General features: G+C 49.6%; 1 protein-coding gene across 17 annotated transcripts in view; it reads left to right on the top strand.

Annotated features, from left to right (window-relative positions):
• The window catches only part of NPHP4 (nephrocystin 4), a 138,001-nt gene that overhangs the window by 75,864 nt on the left and 39,546 nt on the right, over positions 1-22,591 (top strand). For 15 of the 17 annotated variants that reach the window (XM_037743541.1, XM_037743547.1, XM_037743540.1 and 12 more), the window contains 4 exons: positions 528-666; positions 19,066-19,127; positions 20,951-21,058; positions 22,352-22,503. In XM_037743541.1, coding sequence (XP_037599469.1) covers positions 528-666; positions 19,066-19,127; positions 20,951-21,058; positions 22,352-22,503 — 461 coding nt within the window. The remainder of the gene's footprint in view (positions 1-527; positions 667-19,065; positions 19,128-20,950; positions 21,059-22,351; positions 22,504-22,591) is intronic. The other 2 variants (XM_017542711.2, XM_017542712.2) reach the window with 2 other exon arrangements.

Raw genomic sequence — 22,591 nt, 5'->3', positions numbered from 1 at the left:
ATGTATTTGCCACAACTGGGATGAATCTCATCAGTTGGAATGAGGTTCAAATGACAGTGCTGGGAAGCAGTCATAGATCACTAGGGTTAGGCAGGGGTGAGCCGTGGCTGCAGAGGGGCAGTGCAAAGGAGCACTCGGCGGGGAGATGGGGCTGGCTTGCACCCTGAGTGTGGTGCTGGTTATGTGAGTCTGTGCACGTGCCAAAACCCATAGAGCCATAACCCAGAATAAAGATGTCAGTCTCACATAGGTTAATGAAAACATTCCCAACTCAGGAGAGACTGTGATTTCTACTTGGGTAAGGGTCATTCCATGATAATATGGCCTGCAGGGCTTTTAGTGCCACAGTCAGTTGCTTTTTGCTCAGAAACTACTTGAGTATAATCTAAGAACATGTGGCTTCTTCAGTGGCCTCTGCTTTCACGTAGGCTTTGTTTTAGGACCGAGTGTGCTGTTCCTGGTTGGATTGTTGTGACCGGAGTGCCGATGAAGGGCGTGGCCATCACTGCTGTTGTGCTCCATTGCAGGTGAAGCAGGTGGAGTCGGGTACAATCCGGTTCCAGTTCTCGCTGGGCTCAGAAGAACACCTGGACGCACCCGTGGAGCCTGTCAGCGGCCCCAAGGCGGAGCGGCGACTTGCCGGGAAACCACCCATGTGCCCTTCCAGTAAGTGTTTCCAGAGAACTGACTCCCCAGGCACACGGCAGGCAGCACTTCCATCTGTTACCAGGGAAAGATGCTTAGTTCAGTATGGTAATCATCACATTTGTAAGATCATTGCCATAGATTGCTTTAATCGAATCTGTTTTTTGGGCTTTTGCTTAACACAAAGGTGTAGAATTGGACAGTGATGAATTGTGGTCCAGAAGCTTGTCACCTGCTTCAGCCTGGTGTCAGCTTAGTTACTTGACAGCTCCCCAACTAAGCACTTAAAAGTACATGTCACATGGGTGCCCTGCAAATGTGGGACCCGAGAATTAGAGGGTGGTCAAGAGCCAAGGATGGCCACTTTGAGTTTGCGCTGTTCAAGTAGCCATCTGTCTGTTCACCTTGAAGCAATTCCCGAAAGTTAGGAGTCTGTGACCTGAGTCTGTGGCTTTAAGAAAGGGGGTCGCAATTGGCTGCAAGCAGCAAGGGCTGCCAGCAGAGGCAGAGCCCCTGCCCTGTGGGTGGCAGCAAGTCCACATGGGTAGGTGGGTAAAGAGTTCTTGCTGGCTCTCAGCCCAGCTGCTTCTGCTGAGGCAGTACGCTGTGCTCAGAGCCCTTGGACTGCAGCATGTTCTGGTTGAGAATTCCACCTATAGTGAAGTGAGGGGCGGAAGGAATCAGGGAGGGCTGGAGTAGTCCACCTAAATGGGTGTGGGGCCTTGGCTCTAGGCACCTGGAGCTCTGGCTTAGAGTTAAAGTTCTCGGATTCCTAGTCACAGGTGATGACTCTGCTTGTTCCAGATGGCAAGATAGGGAGTGAACAAGTGTACAAGCTTGTGGAGGGAGCTTTGTGTTCCTCCAGCCTCCAGCTGGTGATGCCCAGGTGTTCAGGGAGCACTTGCTTCTGTGCTCAGCGGTGGCCCCGACTTCTGGTGCAAAGCTGCTGGCGCTTCTGTCACTCGGGAGAGGTTTTCTCTGTGCATTGAGATTCTGATTTATGGGAACTGGGCTTGTTGAATTTGATTTTACAATTGCTGGAAGCAGCACGTGCATTTCTAAGTTGATGAATTTGATGAAGTTGATGCTTTTCTGAGATATCTGATACCGTGCAAATGCTATGTAAATTGCTGTACGGTTTAGGGAATAACAAGAAAAAAAGAGTCTGTATATGTTTAGTGCAGCCACAACCATCCATTAAAAAAAAAATATTTTCAGCCCAAGGCTTGTTGAATTCATGGAGACAGAACCCAAGGGTCTACTCTGTACTCTGATTTTTGATGAAGTTACTTAGAAGTACAATAGTAATACATAGTCAACACCGTCTGTCAGGATTTCCTGAGCGGTCTAAGAATATTCTGGTATCAAAACTTAAGAGTTGATTTCTTTGGGACAAACTACGTCATTCAGTATTTTCCTTCTTTTCATAGAGGTGGTGCATTTGATGGTATTAATTGTTTTGTGTTTTCAGTGTTTGAATTTTGTGCCTACCAGCTTGTTCTCAGGATTTCTGTCTACCACCAGTGTGTATATTAATAATCCCATCTTATACGAACGGCACTGAAATGTACAGCACCCCTAGTACTAGCATTCCTTGTGGTGGTGGCTGGTAGGCATGCATGCATTTTCTGTCAGTCGGATTAGAATACATTTCCAGTTTTATTTGATGAAACTGAATGCATTCAAGGCATAGGACACATAATTTTGATATACTAAGCAAAGGGTCATAATAAAGGGTCATTTAAAGCAACCCATTGCCTGCTTACATCTCGTATCTTTCCTTGTTTGATGTACACTCTTTGACATAGAGTTAATCTTAAAAATAAAATACATATCAACCTCTAAGAAACAAAATTACAAAGAAAAGAGGACCTTAGATTATGAATTGGGTATATTTTTTAATTAAATATAAACATGATTAGAGCTATCCCTCGGTATCCGTGGGGGACTGGCTTCAGATGCTCAAGTCCCTTATATAAACTGGTGTGGTATTTGCATGTAACCTACGCACATCCTCCCATGTACTTTAAATCATCTTTAGATGACTTACAATACCTAATACAGTGCAAATGCTATGTAAATTGTTGTACTGTTTAGGGAATAATGACAAGAAAAAAGAGTCTGTACATGTTCGGTGCAGACACAACCATCCATTTTTAAAAAAGTATTTTCAGTCCAAAGTTGGGTGAATTCATGGATCTGCTCTGTACTCTGATTTTTGATTAAGTTACTTAAAAGTATAATAGTAATACATAGTCTACATAATTTGCCCATTGCTGTAGAAATGGCTGAACAGAGAATGAACGTATATAGCTAGCTAGCTTTCAGGGGAAAAAATATGACTACCTTGACTGGAAAGAAATTTTCTTGTGTTTAAATTTGATATAGGCCAGGCATGGTGGCTCACGCCTGTAATCCTAGCACTTTAGAAGGCTGAGGCGAGAGGATCACTTGAGTTCAGGAGTTTAAGAGCAGCCTGGGCAACATAGCAAGACCCCATCTCTACTAAAAATAAAACAAATGAGCTGTGCGCGGTGGTGTGCGCCTTTAGGTCCCGCTACTTGGGAGGCTGAGGCGAGATGACTGCTTGAGCCTGGGAGTTTGAGGCTGCGGTGAGCCGTGATTGTGCCGCTAGCCTGGGAGTTTGAGGCTGCAGTGAGCCGCTGTACCCCACCCTGGGCAAAAGAGTGAGACTTTGTCTCAAAATAAGTAAGTAAGTAAAGATGTAGTTCTCGTACTGGAAATGGGCAGCTAGTTTTGTTTGAAGATCTTCTAATCAAGTGAGTTGTAAACTCTGATGGGCTGATCCTGGTGTCTGGCTTTTGGGCTGGCTCAGTCGTGGACGCTGTGCGGGCTTTACGTTCCTGGTTGCCCTGTTTTCATGAGGTGTTTGGGGGAGATTTTAAAACCAGCCCGCCACTGCCTCTACTTTCCCAGAAGTGTTCTTTAACTGATTTTTTTGCCTGCGGTTCCTTGAGCCTGTTAGATCTCTAGATTTATAGTTTTCATCACATTTGGAAACATTTTGGTCATTATTTCTTCACATATTTCTTCTGTCTTCCTCTCATCCTCTGATTCAGAGGCCCCAATTACATGTTTATCCGGCTGCGAGAAGTTGTCTCACAGGTCACTGATACTCTGTTCACTTTTATTTATAACCTTTCTTCTCTGTGTGTTTCATTTTAGATAGTTCCTATTGCCGTACCCTCAACTTCGCTTCAAGCTCTTTGCTTGTTGAGTGTCTGATCTGCCATTTATCTCATTCAGTATATTTTCATCTCAGGTATTCTCGTTTTCATCTCAGGAAGTTGTGTTTGGGCTTGTTTTATGTGTCTTGACTTAACATGCTCAGTGTTTCCTCTGGCTTTTTGAACTTAGGAAATACAGTTATAGCTACTTTAATATCCTGGTTTGCTAATTCTAATATCTTTGTTGGTTCAGGATCAGTTTTGATTGATAGATTATTGTCCTGATTGGGGTTGTATTTTCCTGCCTCTTTGGATGTCTGATAACTTTTAACGGACTCCAGATAGTGAGAATTTTCTCTTATTGGATACTGAATATTTTTGTGTCTGATAAATAGCCTTAAGTTTTGAAAATTGTTAGATCCTTTTGGGTCTTGCTCTTAAGATTAGTTAGGGATCAGATCAGCATTTCTTCTAGGGCTGATTATTCCCCACTGAGATGACAGGTGCCGTCTGAGGGCTCTGCCCGGCGTCCCATGAAGATTGAGGATTACCAGGTGGCTGGAGGGAATGGCACTGTGACTGCCTGCCCTGTGAACCCCAGGCCCTGTTCCCTGTAATCCTTTCTGGTGGTTCTTTCTCTTTCCGCCTTACAAGTTTCCTGATCTGCACTCTACTGAATGCGAGGGTGGGGCCCTCTGTAAACGGCCGGTATTCTCTCTCTGTGCCGCTCATCCTGTCTGTGCAAACTCACTGAACACAGTAAGCTGGAGGCAGGGAGGCCTCCCCTTTTCTGTTTCCATCCCTCAGGATCACTCTCCTTTGTTGCCTGGAGTCCGCTGTGTTGAAAACCACTGTTTTACATATTTTGTGTTGAAAAGAAAATGTGTTGTAGATGAGAGGGTCAGTCTGATCACTGTGACTCTTCTTGGCCAGAGGTAGAAGTCCTGGACTGCTGTTAATGGTTTCTCAGCTGCTGAAATCATCCGCCCTCCGGGCTGATCATCTGGTGGTTTGGAAGCGTTTTCTAGCTGCGTGTGCTACCTGGGATTCACTCACCACGCTGTGTGTTTTCTGCACTTTTGAGTCTTGGCTCATGCTCTCTGCCTGGTGTGTATTGCTCCCATGTACTGCATTTATTTTCTTTTACAATGTGTATTCCAGGGTTTCTGTTTTGTTTTGTTTTGTTTTTAGAGATAAATTCTCATTTCTTTGCTCTGGCTGGAGTGCCTGACATGATCACAGCTCACTGTAGCCTTGAACTCCTGAGCTCAAGCCACCCACCTGCCCCAGCTTCCTGAGTAGCTGGGACTACAGGCAGCGCCACCATTCCCGGCTAAGTGTTTTTTTTTTTTTTTTTTAGAAATGAGGTCTTACTATGTTGTAGGCTGGTCTTGAACTCCTGGCCTCAGGCAGTCCTCCTGCCTTGGCCTTCTAAAATGCTGGGGTTGTTTATTTTTTAATTAAAAAATATGTAGTCAAGAAGAGCCAAGGCAATTTTGAAGAAGGAGGGAGGCTTCACCTTTCTTAGTTTTTAGACTTACCATAATGTTCTAATTTCTAGAACAAGTATCACATTGATGCAGACAGAGGTAAACAGATAATGGGACAAAATATAAAGTATGGTATGTGACAACTTGCAGAGAAGGAATATATTAGTTTCTGATTGCTGCTACAACAAATTACCCCAAACTTAGTGACATTAAACACCAGGAGCTTATTATCCTAAAATTCTGGAGGTCAGAGGTCCCAAGTGGGTCCCACAGGCTTCAGTCAAGAGCTCAGTGGGGCCGTGCTCCTTCTGGAGGCTCCAGGGGAAAATCCATTTCCTCGCCTTTTCCACCTGCTAGAGGCCACCTGCGTCCCTTGACTCCTTCTTCCACCTTCAGAGGCGGCCATGCAGGACTTTCCAGACTCACTCAGCTCTGACCCTCTTGCCTCCCTGCCTTTCACTTACAAAGACTGTTGTGAGTGCATTGAGCCCATTTGGAAAATCCAGGGTCATCCCTGCATCTCAGGGTCAGCTGATGAGCACTTTAGTCCCTTTGCATTTGACATATGGATAGGTTCTGGGATTAGGCTGTGGGTAGCTCTGGGGTGGCAGCAGTTACTCCACTTACTGCAAGGAGTACCAGTCAGTAAACGGTGTGGTGTGATCATTGGCCTGTATACAAAATATGAAATTCAGCTCTAATTTCATGTCATATTCAATAATAAATTCCAGATGGCCTGAAAACCAAAAATTCAGAAATGTTAGAATTAGAAGATTAAAAAGAAGAAAGATTATAGAAAGAGGTCCTCCAAATCAATAAGAAATAGCAGGAAAGAAAAATGGGCAATGCTCAGCCATTGCTGGGCCATCATTAACGTTGTCGTCATATGAAGAGGAAATTTATAGAGAATAAACCAGAATAACCAATAACCATAAACCTATGAAAAAGTGCTCAGTATTGCTGGTAGTCGGAGAAATGCAAAACAAAATGAGAAATCGTTTTATTCCCCTCATGCTGGAGAAATCTAGCTGTCTAATAGTGTGAAGGTTAATGAGGATGTGGTTAAAGCAGAACTCTTACCACTGTGGGAAGAATGTGATATGTACAGCCACTTTGAAGAGTGATTTTGTAATGTTTAGTTAATACCCTACAACTCAGAAATGCCATTTTCAGACGCCTGTTAAAGTGAACAACCAGTTCATATGTACAAGGAGACATGGGTAGGCCCGGCATCACCGCAGCTTCTAAGTTAACATTTGAAAACAGTCTGCCTGCTTCCCAGGCAGGGAATGCATAAACTCAGTTATTTGGACAATGAAATGATCTGCGCCAGTTAAATGAATGAAGTAGATCTGTACATACCATGGTGGATAAACCTTCACAACGGTATGTTGAATGCACACAGATTCTGAAAGGAAATGAACAATGTGCTACCATTTAAGTAACTTTCAAAGCAATTGTGTGTATTGCTTGTGAATGCATGCTTACTAAGTGAATGTTAGAGCAGTTACTTAATGTCTCTGTCCTTGTTTCCTCAGTGGTAAAATGGGATGGATTAAATACCTAAGTATGAAAAATAAACTTGAGAAATCTTAGAAAAAGACATTGGAGAATATTTTTACGGCCTTTAGGGTTAGGAAGGCCTTCTTAAGCAAGATAGACAAAGCATAAAAGAAAAAAAGAAGACTGAGAAATATGATCATATTAAAATATAAAACTTTCGTGTGAAAAAGACTCTATAAACAAAGTTAGTAGACAGACCTCAGACTGAAAGATACTTGCAATACACATGACTATTAAAAATTAATGAAGGAAGTAAGATGAGAAGATTAGAAAGAAAGATTACAGAAAGAGCTCCTCCAAATCAATAAGAAGCAGATCAACAACAGAAAAATGGGCAAAGGATAGCAAAGGATTGTGGAGAGGATGAAACGAGTAAAGATACGTCCAGGTGCTCAGGGCTGCCTGGCATGGAGCAGATACCCAGCGATTGCCATTGTCCTCATGCTACTGCCATTGCCATTCCTTTTTTTTTTTTTTTTTTTTAAGATGGAGTTTTGCTCTTGTTGCCTGGGCTGGAGTGCTGTTGCACTGTCTCGGCTCACTGCAACGTCTGCTTCCAGGTTTAAGCCTGCCTCAGCCTCCTGAGTAGCTGGGATAACAGCTGTGTGCCACCATGCCCAGCAAATTTTGTCTTTTTAGTAGAGACAGGGTTTTTCCATGTTGGTCAGGCTGGTCTTGAACTCCCAACCTCAGGTTATCCGTCCGCCTTGGCCTTCCAAAAGTGCTGGGATTACAGACATGAGCCCCTGCACCCAGCCCGTTGCTATTCTTCTAATTGGCAGCATTGAGGGAAGTGACTACATGTATGTACCCCTTTCAACTACTGGTTCAATTAACACAGGCCCAAAATCTTACTGGAGCAAGGTAGCCACCAGGGCAGAAGCAACAGCAGGGCATCTCCATGGAGCTCCTCTGGACCTCAGAGTCTTTGATGGGTAAAAACAGTTGTCCTTGGCTGGGCACAATGGCTCACGCCTATAATCACTTTGGAAGGCTGACGTGAGAGGATTGCTTGAGGCCAAGAGTTAGAGACCAGCTTGGGCAACATAGCAAGACCCCTACTCTATAAAAAATTTCAGGCCAGGCGCAGTGGCTCATGCGTGTAGTCCCAGCATTTTGGGAGGCTGAGGGGGTGGATCACAAGGTCAGGAGATCGAGACCATCCTGGCTAACACGGTGAAACCCCATCTCTACTAAAAACACAAAAATTAGTCTGGCGTGGTGGCACCAGCCTGTAGTCCCAGCTACTCGGGAGGCTGAGGCACGAGAATTTCTTGAACCTGGGAGGCGGAGGTTGCAGTGAGCCGAGATTGTGCCACTGCACTCCAGCCTGGGTGACAGAGCGAGACTCCGTCTCAAAAAAAAAAAAAAAAAAAATTTAGGCAATAGCTGGGTGTGGTAGCATGTACCTATAGTCTCAGTTACTTGGGAGGCTGAGGCAGGAGGATTGCTTGAACCCAGGAGTTCGAGGCTGCAGTGAGCTATGATTGCATCACTGTACTCTAGCTGTGCATCAGAATTAGACTTTGCCTCTTAAAAAAAAACCCCACAAGCACACACATACACAGCTGGCCATGACTGCATCCAGGAAAGTAGGTTCTCAGCAGGCACAGAAAGCTCAGCATTGGCTTTGCTTCTACCATTTTCTGTTAGCCATTCTGCAGGCACTTAGTGTATATGAATCAGATGGGGCAGGTGGTTCTCCTTTTCTCCTTCCTGCCTCCATTCAGCAAAGGCTTGTGGGAGTCTGATGTGCCAGGTACTTGGCTAGGCCCCTGTCCCAGCGGAGCTTTAACAACAGACAATAAACAAACTACCAAATACATTAGGTGGCAAGAAGACTCATGTGCCATCTGCTGTGGGATGTTAGTGAGGGGAGCTGTGTGTGGGGACAGGGCACTGTGGGAACACTCCATGCCTTCTGCTCAGTACTGCTGAGAACCTAAAAAACTGTTCTAAAAAAGTATTAAAAAGTAAGAGAGAATGACTTGTGGGGAGTTTTACACTTATGTCCATCTTGATGTGATTAACTTGTGTTTGGGATTTCTGTTTCTATAATTGAGGCTCAATTATAGAAGAGGTTAGCACACTTTTTCTGTAAAGGCCAAATAGTAAATATTTTAGGCTTAGTGGGCCAAATGGTCTCTGTCACAGCTGCTCATCTCCACTGGTATATATAGGTTGTATGTTAATGAATGAACGTGGCCGTGTTCTAGTAAAACTTTATTGATACATACAGATTGCGAGCTGAATCAGCCCGTGGGCCATAGTTTGCAGACCCCTGTCCTGTAGCTTTCCTTTTGGTCATATCATAATCGGGAGGAAGCTGTCCATCTTTTTCTGTGCTTTAAAGTAGTTTAAACAAAAGGCAAGACCTGTTTCTTGAAGGTCCGATAAAACTTCGCTGTGAAACCATTGAAGGGATTTTTGACAACCAATTACATTTCTTTTCATGGTTCTTGGTCTGTTTATGTTTTCCACCTCATCTTGTGTTAACTTTTGGGATACACATCCTCTTGAAAAATGGCCAATTTCCTTTAGTTTACAAGGATGCTGAGATAAAGTTTGTAACCAATTTAAACTTTCAGTATGCGCCTGTGATTAGATTTCTTCCTTCTCTTTCTATCTTGGGAGGATTCTTCCTTTTTCGGTCAGGCTTATGAGAGGTTTGTATATTTCATTAGTCTCGTCAAAGAATCAGCTGTTACTTTTACATATTGGTTTTCTTGCTTTTAAGTTATGAATTTTTTCTTTAATCTTAATTTTATATTTTATCTTTATTTTCTTTTAAAAAGCAGAATTCTTAGCTTATTTGCTCGTCTCTAATAATAAAATCATTTAAGATTCTGCAGTTTGCTTCCAAGTATGTCTTTGACCCCATTTCGTAGGTTTTGAGTTGGAGTGCTATTTCCTACATTGTTGAGTTCCATTTTTATTTCCTTTTTACCTACAGTTGGAAAATGTCTTGAAATATTCCACATTTAAAAAGGCACCTGTTCAACTTTTCTTGCTTTCTCTTATGGAAACCTGTACTCACCTGTAAAGCCCGCAGAAAGGTCGCGTTCATGGCAGAGCTTTGTTTTCAGCACCCTGCAGCCCTTTGCGCGTGCCACTGTTTATTTTATATTCTTGTGTATTGTCTGATTCCTTCCTTCCCTGCCACTGTTCTTAGAGGGTATTAGTCGAATTTGCTATGGTAACAAATAATCTCCAAATCTTGAGAGCTTAAAATAAAAATATTTCTCACCCTCACTGCGTATGCGTTGCAGTTGGTGGTGGCTCTGATCATCCTGGTCGCAGAGGGTGGTTGCCGTCTTGAATATTGCTGGGCTGCGCCAGCAGGAAGGTGAGGCCTTGGGAGGATCTTGTACCATCGGTTACACTCTGGCCCAGAAATGGCACATGTCACTTCTCCTCCTCCCTGGTTAGAAGTAGCCACATGGCCTTCCAGTCACAAGGGGACTGGGAACTGACTCATGCCTTGAAGTTAAAGAGGTGCAGATACTTGGGGCATTCATTTGCCGTGCACTGGAGACTCTTGTCGTTGAGGCAGCGCACAGTGGGGACTGTTTTATTCATCTTTACATTGCCTGTTGAGTCCTGGGCCATAGTAAAACATTCAGGACATATTTGTAGAGTAAACGAATTAATCAAAACCCTTTTGTATACAAGGGATAGAAACCTGACTCAAAATAGCTTCCACAAGAGAGAATGTATTGGCTTACGTGTCAGAAAAGCCCCGAGGTAGAGCTGATGTGAGGCATGGCTGGATCCCGGCACTCAAAGGATGCCATTAAGACACCATCTGTTCGTGCCTCTCCCCCATGCCCCACCCCTCCCCTTTAAGCTCTCCTTTCTTCAGTGTTGGCTTCTTTCCTCGTAGAGCTGCTTCCAGGTAATCCGGGGCTTAGGAATCCCAACAGAAAGGCCCTGATTGACTCAGTTGTTCTAGCAGGAGTCCTCATGGAGCCCCATCCATCTCATGTGTCCCCTGCTTTTCCGTGTAACACCTGATCGGGATGGGGTGGGGACGGTCAGTCTTGGTCATACACCCTTCTTGGTGTGGGGGTTGGGCCCACCCCTGACAGTATGGTTAAGGGCTGGGAGGGTGATTCCCTAAAGGAAAAACTCTCTGAGGAGAGTATGGGTTTAGAGGGGTGAAACTGGCAGGCAGTGGCTGCCCAGGGTTGGGGCTTCTGGTCTCCGACCCGACCCGGCCTGGGTCTTTCCCTGCCACTGCCGCTTTGGCTGCGCTTGCATTCCAGCCTTGCCCAGCGTTTCTTGGATTTTGCCGTCAGTGAATGCATAGACTTGATTAGTTCCTGCCACACTTTCTGTCGTTTGAGAAGGACGAAGACAGCTGAGAAGCAGCCTGTCCTCCAGAAACCTGCTGTGTGGCCTCTGGGCAGGAAGCTGGACCCAGGGAGGAGTGACTGCAGGAAGCCAGACGTACTTGGGCTGGAGTGAGAGCCTTCAAGGTTTGGGGAGGGAGGCCCCCCAGGGAGGGATCCCACAGGGGCGCTTGCTCCTGGGCCTGGGATTTATCCGTGGTTGCTGCAACAGGCGCCTTTCTGGATGGCTGGCTGAGGGTGTCATCTTCCTATGTGTAGGGCACACCAGCAGGTGCTTGAGTTTTGTTTTTTTGAGACAATCTCACTCTGTCCCCCAGGCTGGAGTGCAGTGGTGCAATCTTGGCTCACAGCAACCTCCGCCTCCTGGGTTCAAGCAATTCTCATGCCTCAGCCTCCTGGGTAGCTGGGATTACAGGTGCCCACCACCCCTGGCTAATTTTTTATTTTTAGTAAAGATGGGGTTTTCACCGTGTTGGCTAGGCTGGTCTTGAACTCCCGACCTTAGGTGATTCACCCACCTTGGCCTCCCAAAGTGCTGGGATTACAGGTGTGATCCACCACACCTGGCCTAGATTGACTTCTTAAGATGCAGAGCTGTTGGGAATACATGCTTTGAGTTCCTCACCAGAAGATTTACTGTCATACCCTTGGCGGAGAGGAGTGTGCCTTGGTTACTGGAAGGACCAGGAGTTGAACGGTGGTGCAAATGAGCTGTAGCAGCATAATCTACTTCTCAGTCACTGTTTGGGGACCAGCAAATCTACCTGGATGGACCCTGATTTCATTGGGTTTATTTAATTTGGATTTATGGCTGCATTCACATCCCGTTAAATGATTGCCTTCAGCCCAGGTTCCAAGCATCAGAAGACATTGCCTCTCAAAACCCAATATAAGGGACTTTTAAATATCCACTGGTGTTTAACTTATGATGGAAACTTTTCATACTTCAGTATTTCACCAACTTATATGGTTCCTTTGGAGATCTTAATGATATGCGGCTGTCACTTTAAGTGAGGTACTTTGGCTCTTGGTTATGAATAATCCTTTTTATTTTCTCTGTGACATTGCAAGGGAGCAAAGGTTCATTCATCACTTACCAGGAAAGAGTGTGCATTGAGCCGCTAGAGGGCACCCCGTCTTTATTTTTTGTAACTTGAAATTTCCCTGAGCCATATTTTGCTTTTGAATGTCCTTCCGGTGGTGTCAGGATTTTGGTTTGTTTGCTTAATAGATCTGAAACAGCCATGTAGAAGGGTCACTGCAGACATGTAGCCGTGGTTTCCCTGGACACGTGGAGTTAGATTCCTGCCCAGGTCGCACCTGCTGTGCTGGTAGCTGGTCTGGAACATATTCCCCCACAGGCAGCAGCTCCTTGCCCTGGGTGAGGGTGGTTCAGTCAATTACGAGGTAGTAGGGGAGAGTCTAAGGCCACAGAACAGCTTTTTGGCCACCCTCTAGCCAAGGAATGGAAGCTCGTGTGCAGGTGGTAACGGTGCATTTTGCTGGAGAGTTAGTGGGAAAGTGGGTCAGAGCAAGGCTTTGACGAGGGAGGTGATGCTCTGAAACTGACCCTGGAGGTACCCCGAAGCTCAGGGCTCTGACGAGTCCCGGAACCCCCCACTCGGCTCGGGCCTGATGAACCAGCTCCTGTCCCAGGCTGCTGCGGCCTGGACTCCTGCGGCACACGGCCCTGTGCTCACTTGTCATCCGGTTGTTCCTTGATCTCTGCTTAGGTTTTCAAACTCTTAGGAAGAATGACTTTTTACCCACAAATAGGAATAAAGGTCCTTCAGGTGGTTTTGCCATGTGAATTCTTACTGTCTAGAGTGTGAGTGAATACGGACTTACCCTGTATGTTCACGGTCTGATGGTAGGAAGCTGCTGTTTACAACCCTTCTTCAAACCCCAGAGACTGCGCCTTTACCAGCGATGGCCGTTCCTTTCCCCTGCCTTTCGGGGCCATCTGTTTACCCCCGTTCATAACAGGGCCACACTCTACCCCCATAGCCCAACGCGTCCCTGCCTTCTGCTAGCCACCATGAGTTGCTAAGCAACAGCCTCTTTATGCCGCCCCCATTCCCCCCCCCAGGACTTCTCTGTCCTGCAGAATTGCTGACCCTATAGTTAAACTCGGGAAGCTTTGCTCAGTGGGGCAATTGCTCAGCGAAATTGAGTGTTTTCCTCTGTTAGGGCCCCTCATCCAGCTCCTGCTGACCCCCGCGTGCTCCGTGGTGGGCTGGCAGCACAGCTAGGCCCAGGAGGACAGGCGCGTTCCAGGGCAGGGAGCCCCACCCAGCTCCTGCTGGGGCAGTCAGGCCACAAGGGACACTGTCAGCCCCCATGCATGTTTCCTGATGTCTCAAGAGGCCCCTGCTCCCTCCAGCCTAGGAAGACATCTCAGTGGAGACCACAGCCCCGTCCTCCGCTGAGCTGTTTCCTTATCTTCATTTCTTTCTCAGGTCCTGTCATAGCGCAGGCGTCTGATAAAATGTTTGTTGGATAAATGAATCCATGGACGAGGGAAAATAAAGGTGGTAAAATACGTCCTTCCTTTCTCCTTGCTTCTATTTCACTTTTTAAATGGCAGTGTAGCATGCATATTGAAAATAGCTGCTCAGTGAAACCCTGTGTCAGGAATGGACATGCAGCCCGGCAGCCTGGGGCCCCTCGTGTAGTCAGTACTTTTTATTTTCTTGAGAGAAGATCTCACTCTGTTGCCCAGGCTGAAGTGCAGTGGCATAGTCACGGCTCACCGCAGCCTCCACCTTCCAGGCCCAAGCAAGCCTCCCACCTCAGCCTCCCATGTAACTGGGACTACAGGTGCATGCCACTACACCTGGCTATTTTTTTTTTTCTTTTTGTAGAGATGGGATTTTGCCATGTTTCCCAGGCTAGTCTCCAACTTCTGAACTCAAACAGTCCTCCTACCTTGGCCTCCCAGAGTGCTGGGACTATAGGCATGAGCTACCACGTCCAGCCAGTACTTTTAATCTGTCTGGTGCGGTGACGCTGGAAGTAAGAGGGTTGCCTGCGGGGAGGCTGCCTCCTCATCGCTGTTGTCTCCTGCCCCAAGTGCATTGAGAAGCAGAGCCCAGTACCCTTCCTTGGGGGCAGTGTTGTGGCTGGCGGCCATGGGCTTGGCTGGAGAGCTCCTGCCTCTGTTTGGGGCTGTAGTTTTAATGGTATTAGCACTCTGGGTAACTGTGTGCTTTTCTGTTCTCTGCCCTGTATATAGAATGCTCTCCCTGGGGATGGAGGAAGGAGGAATTCGGGGGTCTTGTCCCTGTGAGCATGTTTGAGCATTATTTGTTCACTGTACAACTTTTGCCATTTGACTGACCCACAGTGCTGTCTGAGAGCTGTGGGCCCGATGGCGTGTCCCTCTCTCTGAGTGTGGAATGTGCGCGTTGCCTCCTCTTGCAGGCCCCCCTCCAGGCGAGTGCGGAGGCAGTGTGAAGGCGCTCTGTGTGACCAGGTGGGATGTGTGGCCACCGGGGCTGAGGTCGGAGCACAGGCCCTGCCTTGCCTCCTGAGGCCTGCACTGTTGTTGAGTACAAAGCTTTTGAGTTTCTTGAAGCTACGTTGACAGAAAAGTAGACACTTGGGCGATTTTGTTGACCGTGGCTTTCAGCAAGTGGAGACTGACTAGAGAGTGCTAGAGCGTCAGGGAGAAGGAATCTTGACAGGTGGAGGAACCTCCCTCGGTGGGAAGTCAGTTTCCCTTTGTCTGTAGCAAGCCATGTGGAGCAGTTCTGGATTGCAGTTGGCTCTGGTGTCGTAAGTGACCTAGTCTCTTCCTGCTCTTCTCAGACCTGACTCTGGGCAGGAGGTGTGTGCTGGCAACCCCGTCTGAGGGCCCACTGGCCCCAAACTTCTCAGAGCAGCCGTGGAAAAGCTGAGTCTCTGTGCTGCTTTTTTTTTTTTTTTGAGACGGAGTCTCACTCTTTTTGCCCATGCTGAAGTACAGTGGCGAGATCTCGACTCACTGCGACCTCTGCCTCCCGGGCTCAAGCGATTCTCCTGCCTCAGCCTCCTGAGCATCTGGGATTACAGGCACCCACCAGTATGCCCAGCTAATTTTTTTACTTTTAGTAGAGATGGGGTTTTCTCACGTTGGCCAGGCTCTGTGCTCTTCTTCTTAATCCAGGTTATTTCCCTGAAACTGGGATTCCGTGGTGGTTCGGCCAGACGCTGACTCCACCTCCCAGTGAGGGAGCCCAGGCCTCTGCCGCAGGGGTGTGCATGGAGCGGCTCTGTGTTGGGAGAAGGAGCTGCTCCTGGGCTGGCTGTGGAGGTCTTGGCTTTCGGTTCTGTGCTGACCCTGTTACTACTTCAGGCTCCAGCGGGGACCTGAAGGGATATCTTAGAATGGCCGTTAAACTAAAATTTAGTTTACTTTAAGTTATGCAGGTAATGAACAAATACATGCTTCCTAGAGGCACGTCGAGTAGGTGTGGTTACCGTGGATTTGCCAGCATACCTGCTTACATGGGTGGGTTTCTTTCATTTTTCTCTCTAATGTTGTCAACCTGAAATGGGCCGTGGGCATGGGCTCTCCGTGGCAGAGTTGCCTGGGGACTAGCAGGAGATTGTAGCCGAGCTGCGTGTGCAGGTCACACTGCATGTGCAGCCGGGGCTTGGTGCAAAGGAGAGATTTTTAAAGACAGAAAGGAGACATTCACATAAGCTGTCTAGAAACAAAGACCCTTGGGGACAGGGCTTGTTTCAGGGGTTGGGGGAGCACCTTCGGGGAGACGGCAGTTGTCAGGCAGGCACCCCTGATCTGGAGTGCTGTGGTTTGGAGAGACCCCTGCGTTGTTCTGTCCTAGGCCCCCCTTCATGGCTACGCAGATTAACCTGCTCAGGTCAGCACAGGCCGCCGGCCTCCTGCCTTCCCGTTGCTCCTCTGGCCCTCGCAGCAGCTGTGGGTTCTGCTACGGTAGCTTCTGTTTGCAGGAGCACCTGGGTGGCATCTGGTGATGTTCGCTGTTGTCACAATGCTGTCCCAGAAGGCCTGGTACTCGTCCCTCTGCCCACCGCAGCCGTTCCCGCCTGCGTCCTATGCACACGCCTGCTGCTCCAGGTTCAGTAGCTGGCTCAGGTGCTGGTCAGCCGAGTCCTGGCATGTGGCAGAAGTCAGGCGTCCCATACTCCACTGTGGCTTTTGGGAGACTCCTGGGGCTGGAGTACAGTGGGTGCCCGCTGGCGGCCACGCTGTCTTCCAGGTAGGACTATGGGTATAGTTTGGGAAGCTCCTTATCCCACGACCACATTGAACATTAAAACAAAGAGATTCAAAACCAAGTTATTTCCTGGCTGTGGCGGATGTCTTCCTGCTGTGCTTCACCAGAGGGATCTGTGTTTTTGGCCCTGAGGGCCTGGGCTTCCCACCAGGTGTCTTTTTAAATGGTCACCAAAGGCCTTTTAGGTAGTTTTACTCTCCTGGAAGAAAAAATTGCATAAGTCATGATATAAAGAGTTACTTGAAAAAACTGCCCACACTGTGCATACATTTGAGATGATGGGGAAATAAAGTGCGTGCAGGAAGTTCAGATGTGCTTCGAAGGTTTAACTTTCCATCCTGGCTTTCCTCCCCTAGAGGATGGCACAGGAGTAGAGGTCTGGCCCCTGAGTGCCCGCTCTCTCCACAGAAGAAAATGGAACCATTTCCTGCAGTTTGTCCTCATTATCAAAATCAGCCTGCGGAGTTTTCAGAGTTCCCATTTACGGAGGAACAGAGTGGAGCTACACTTGCCGCTCTGCTGTTTCATCTTTCGGCTGTTTCGGGAGGAGGGGGGAGGGGTTGCTGCACGGAGCTCTGAAATGGACTGTAAGAGGCGCTTGGGGAATCTGGGGAGAGGCACCTGGCTTTCAGGACAGCTCGGCCCCTGCAGAACCCTCATCTGCATTTTGCTTTTAGTGAGATGATATTTTCCCAGGGAAGCAGAGCTTGCTAGATCATTTGCTGACTTCCTCCGAGCGGGAGCTCATTTATAGAACGGCAGGCTCCTCTGACCAGAGTCTTTGGGCTTCTTGGAGCCATGTTACTGTAGCTGGTTACAGAGGAGCTGCGTGGGCCAAGTGGGCACTGCCCAGGAGGTGGTTGGACTAGAGCTGTGCCTACCGGGGTGGGCAGTTGGATCCTCTGAGGGTTGGGGGCTCCCTCTTGCCTGGCCCCCACTGCTTTCCTGTACCCCCATCCCCACCCACAGGCCCTTAGCAGGGTCTCCACTGGATCTCACAGCTGGGGCAGTACCTCCTCGAATGGGTTTGGGAAGCTGCTGGGAGAGGCGTGGGTGGGGATGGGCTCTGGTGGTCGCACAGCTCCGGCGTTAGGGTGGCGCTTCCTGGATTTGGTTTCTCCTCTGTAGACAGCTTTTTCCTTGTTGTTTTTGTTTTGTTGGGATTCAGAGCAGAACAGGAAGTGGCTGGGCAGTCTCTGTCCAGGGCCCAGTGTTTGATGTCACAGGCCTCTGTGCTGTGTGCTTGGGCCATAGGTCCCACGAGCACGGCCTGTGCTGTGTGCTTGAGGAAGTCAGGATTCCAGGACATGTGGGGATTCGTTTGCCTGACCTCATAGCATCAGAAGCCACAGGAGAGGGAAGGAGAGCCAAGGCGAGCAGCCGGGCCTAGGATGTGGGCCACATGGGGGTGACGGGAGGTGGGACAGGGCCATGCGGGAAGCCTGATTTCTCCGGAGGTCTGGGTTATCCTGGAAGTCCCATGGGGAGGGGAGGTGTCTGCTGCAGTGGAGAGTCCTGTCGCCATGAAGGAGGCTGTCATGAGCCAGGCGGGGACAGGACGTGGGGCTGGAGGCCAGGGCTGTGGGCCTCAGGGAAGCCAGCCAGGTGGCCCAGTGCACTCAGTGCATGGGGCTTACACCCTGACCTCTGAGTGGGTAGGGGTGGCCCTGTCAGGATGGGCTTGGGGTCTGGCTGGGTGGTCATGGCGGATGAAGGCAGATGGCAGTGTGTGTGAAATGACCATGAGAGACAAGTGGCCGCGGATGTCCCAGTGCCGCTGTGGCAGGAACCTGGTGGGTTTCAGAGACTCTAGTGGTGCGAGGGCTTCCTCCTGATGAGGTGCAGGGGCTGAGAGCCCTGGGGCTGCTGGGCCCTGAGGTGTCCATGTGGCCTGGGGTGGGGCTGCAGAAGCAGCACAGATGCCACCTGGGCGGAGGCAGGGCTGGGCAGGGGCAGTGGGCCTGGGGAGGACGCTGCTGGCTCTGTGGGCAGTCCTGGATGCTGGGGAGGCAGCTGTGGCCTCATAAAGGGCAAAGGCTGTTCTTAGTCCCTGAGCTGGCCGTGCCTCCCCCGGGTGGGCTCCCAGTGTGACCGGGCCCTCATGGAGAATCCTCAGCAGGACCTGGGTGAACAGCTTGTGCTGAGTGCACGTTCACAAGGCCGAGGGCCCGGTGGCAGCGTCTGCCTAGGAGCTTCGAAGTTCACAAGACAGCCTGAGTCAGGGAGCTACAAGACTGGGGCGACCTCAGACCCCAGCTCTTCAGGGCAGGGAGGATGTAGAGATGACAAGTGAGGAAAAGCGCATTAGGGAGCTCCAAGCGCCCATACTGAGACCTCCTGACCCAGAAAGAACAAGGGCGCACACCTCCAGGGTGAGGCCGGCTGTGCCCCCTCTCCTGGGTGCTGGGCACACCATGGCTCTAGACAGTACCCTTGCTGCTGTTGTGCCTGAGCGGTAACCACTGGCCACCCCATTACAGACAAGGTGTTGAAGCCTGTGGAGGCCTGACTGCGTGGGGGTGCGGGGGCATCGCCTCCGCACAGGCTGATGGCCCCTCTCCTGCTCCCCTGTGCTTCCTCCCAGGCCCGCCAGCACCAGCACCTCGAGGTCTCGCTGCCCTGCAGGACTCGCCTGTGGGACCAGGGGTAAGTCCAGGCCCCCCATGGCTGCACTCAGAATCCTGAGTCAATTACTTGCAAGTTTGGGGTACAAGAAAACCCTCTGTTCCCCCTTACACACAGCTGCTCCCTGCGTGCTTTTGTGTGGCTGGGACTGGCCTGTTGGCGGCGGTGAGGGTGTCCCCTCCTGCCCTGTCTGTGCAGCCTGTCCCTGATTTGCTGACTACCAGTTCGGGCTTTTAGGGGGGCTGCTGCCTGTGACCCCTATGTTGCCATCTAGGGCGTGTCTCCACTTCTCCCTGGCAGTTACATCTTAGGGTGGCGACTCTTTCAGGACTGGACAGCCTTTGCTTTTTCTGAGAGATGCTGTGGTGTGGTCCTCACTCTCTTTGCTCTCCCATACTCATTCTACAAGGAGTGGTGCCTGGCAGCTGTTGGTGTCCAGGGCACCCGCCAGGCACCGCGGCCCTGTAGGCCAAGCAGGAACTTCCTGGGTGGGAGGAGAGGCTCCTTCTCGCCGGGCTGTTGCCTGCTGAGCTGAGCTCCTGTGTGGCTGCTGCTCTGGAGTCCCAAGTCATCTGTGGCGCTCATGCATGGCTCCAGGCTGGCCCTTGGCTGTGTGATTTTGAGTGAGGTCAGATGTGGCTTGTTCCTGCTGATGGCTGTCTGCCAGCATCACCCTGGAAATTGACTTTCTAGCAAAGCTGACCAATTCAGTATCCAAGGCTGTCTCCAGGAAGCAGCTTCAGTGTGTCATCTGCAGTGGGATACTGGATCATGAGTGAAGAATACTGGGTTCACCTAAAGGCACAAGTCTGTGGTTGGCCTCCCGGCTGCCCTGCTGGCCCAACCTGGCATTTTCCCTGGTGCAGTTTCCATATGACCCTGAGTGGTCACAATACCTTGTGGGGTCTGAGGGAAGCTGGACAGGCCCCAAAGATCTCCTCTGCTCCCTGAAGATGCTGCCAGGGTCCCCTGGGGATGCTTCATGCACCCCACCCCCAATTGGTCCTCAGTGCCTCTTCATATGTTAGGGCTTCTCTGCCTGCACTTGGCGTGGGCTGGCCGTCATTGCTGACCGTGAGCGTCCCAGGTGCTGGCTGTGTGTGCTGGGGGTGGAGTGCGGGTCTGAGATTGTGTCTTCAGGAGTGCGTGGGCCCTGGCCCTCCACATCAGTGTTTCACAGCCGCACTCATTTCCAGATGTCTGCAGCATTTATAGAAAGCTCACCGCGTACCAGGTACTATGCCAAATCCTTGCTGGGACTCTCATTTAATTCTCCAAACAGTCCTGCAGTTTAGGCACTATTATTATCCCCATTTTATAGGTCAGGAGACTGAGGCAAAAAGAGGTTAGCTGACTCGTCCGAGGCTACACAGTAGCGCCACGTGGCGCAGGCACTCCGTCACAGCTGTCTCCAGGGCCTGCGCCGGCCGCCGAGGCTGTCACTGCCTTCATAGGGAGGTGCGTTCAGCAGGCACTCGGGCGGCTAGAATCGCCTGGCCTCGGAGGCGCTCAATCCAGGGCGGGCAAGGGACAGAGAGGCAGAGGCCAGGCCACCCTTGTAGCTTGAGGTGCTTTTTCCTTTCTTGCTTGTTTTCCTTGTTAATAATATTCTTATTCAGATATTACAATCTGAGGGAGATCATGGAATCACCTCCCTGTCATTAAATAAAGGCACTTGAGAAGCAGTTCCAGATTCCAGAGCCACCGCTGGCCAGAAGGCTGCAGGCATCACTCTCTTCTGTGATGGGATCCAGGGCTGCCCGGTGTGGCCAGCATGTGTTGGAGGTTTCGTGGATGGACCGGCAAGCTTCTGAACACCTCACCTGTGCTCTCTTTCCTTCCAGCTGTCGATTTCCCAGCTGGCGGCCTCCCCACGGTCCCCAACTCGGCACTGCTCGGCCAGGCCCACTTCTCAGCCACCCCATGGCTCTCGGGCTTCCCCAGCCCAGGCAGTAAGTGCTGTCCTCCTCGCCTCCCACCAATGAATGGCTCCACAGCCCCTCACTTTGGGTTTCTGCGCTGTGCTGGTCCTCAGTTAGGTTCCCTGGGGTGTGGGGGGGTGGGGTGGGGCATTGCTCACTCTGAGGCCTCAGACAGTTGCCATCATTCTGTCTCAGAGACCAAAGATGAATGTGGCCCGTGAGTTCTTCATGTCACAGCACTCAATTCAGATTGTGATCTGCCCACAAAAACAGTTAGCTGCCCCTAGATCTCTACACGAAAGTAAAAGGAGGGTGTGTCTGGATCTAGAAACAGGTGAGATGGGCCCGCAGCACCCCGGGACCCTCCTTGCTGTCAGCAGCTAAAGGATGTGAGTGGAGCTTGCCGTCCTGGCTTCAGGGCGCGCTTACTGCCAAGATTGGCCTGTGTTGCCACCAGCGTTGGGGGATTCCTGTGGAGTTTGGTTTCAGAAGCTAGGGCTGGTTCACCTGCAAACTCCGTCTCTTGTCTTAACCGGAATTATGTTGAGGAAAAATAGCTTCTTTTAATTCCTTGTTTGAAAACACTCTTAGTACCGTGAGTCTCTGCTGCCTTATCTAAAGCATCTCTGGGGCACGTGTGTTTGTGAAGAGCTTGCCTAGCGTTTTATAACTGGCACCTGGGACATGGCATGAGGGTGACCTGGTGTCCCTCTGGACCGAAACAGAAAGCTCGGGAAGGAAGCTTGAGAGAACACATTCCTGACTCCAGAGGCAGCTCCGCATTGAGAGGCCTGCCTCGGCCTTCGAGGTGGAATACGAGTGAACGATGGAAGGCTCAGGGGCTGTGGGGACAAGAGACTGTTCAGACACACCAGCCAGGGGCTCGGTGCCACGGTTTATCTTGGAGTGTTGAGGACGCTTCATCTTTTAGGGCTTTTATAAACATGTTTTGATATGATTTACCATCTCAAGCATCACGTATCTTCCACGGTCCTGACCTGCTCATAAAATTAGGATTCCTTCTCAACTCACAAATTGGGTTGCCATGTGAAATATAGGATGCCCAGTTACATTTGAATTTCAGGTAAACGACAAATAATTTTTTAGTATAAGTATGTCCCAAATATTACAGGGAATATACTTATGCTAAAATTATTTGTTGTTTACCTGAAATTCAAGTATTGAGCCTCCTGTATTTTTATTTGCTAGAGCTGGCAACTCTCCAGAGGCAATTCATTGATGAATCCCCTAGCTCAGAGCATCGGTAGTTGTTACGGGTTGGGGTCCTTGGTGGCCTCACTTGGAAGCCCTCATTTTGTTCAGCAGGAGTTCCCGTTGGAGGGTGGTATCTCCCACCTGGAAGCCGACCTGGGCCAGACTTCCCTGGTCCTCGAAACATCCATTGCTGAACAGTTACAGGAGCTGCCATTCACGCCTTTGCATGCCCCTATTGTCGTGGGAACCGAGACGAGGAGGTGAGGTGTGGGTCTGGGCGGGATGGGGCCAGGCACGCGCTGTGCCGTCAGACTGTTGGACCTGTGACCACCACCAGGCTTTCCACAG

The sequence above is a fragment of the Cebus imitator genome, unplaced genomic scaffold (assembly GCF_001604975.1).
Source record: "Cebus imitator isolate Cc_AM_T3 unplaced genomic scaffold, Cebus_imitator-1.0 Scaffold145, whole genome shotgun sequence".
Lineage (NCBI taxonomy): Eukaryota > Metazoa > Chordata > Mammalia > Primates > Cebidae > Cebus > Cebus imitator.
This window is presented reverse-complemented; position numbering and strand designations above follow the sequence as displayed.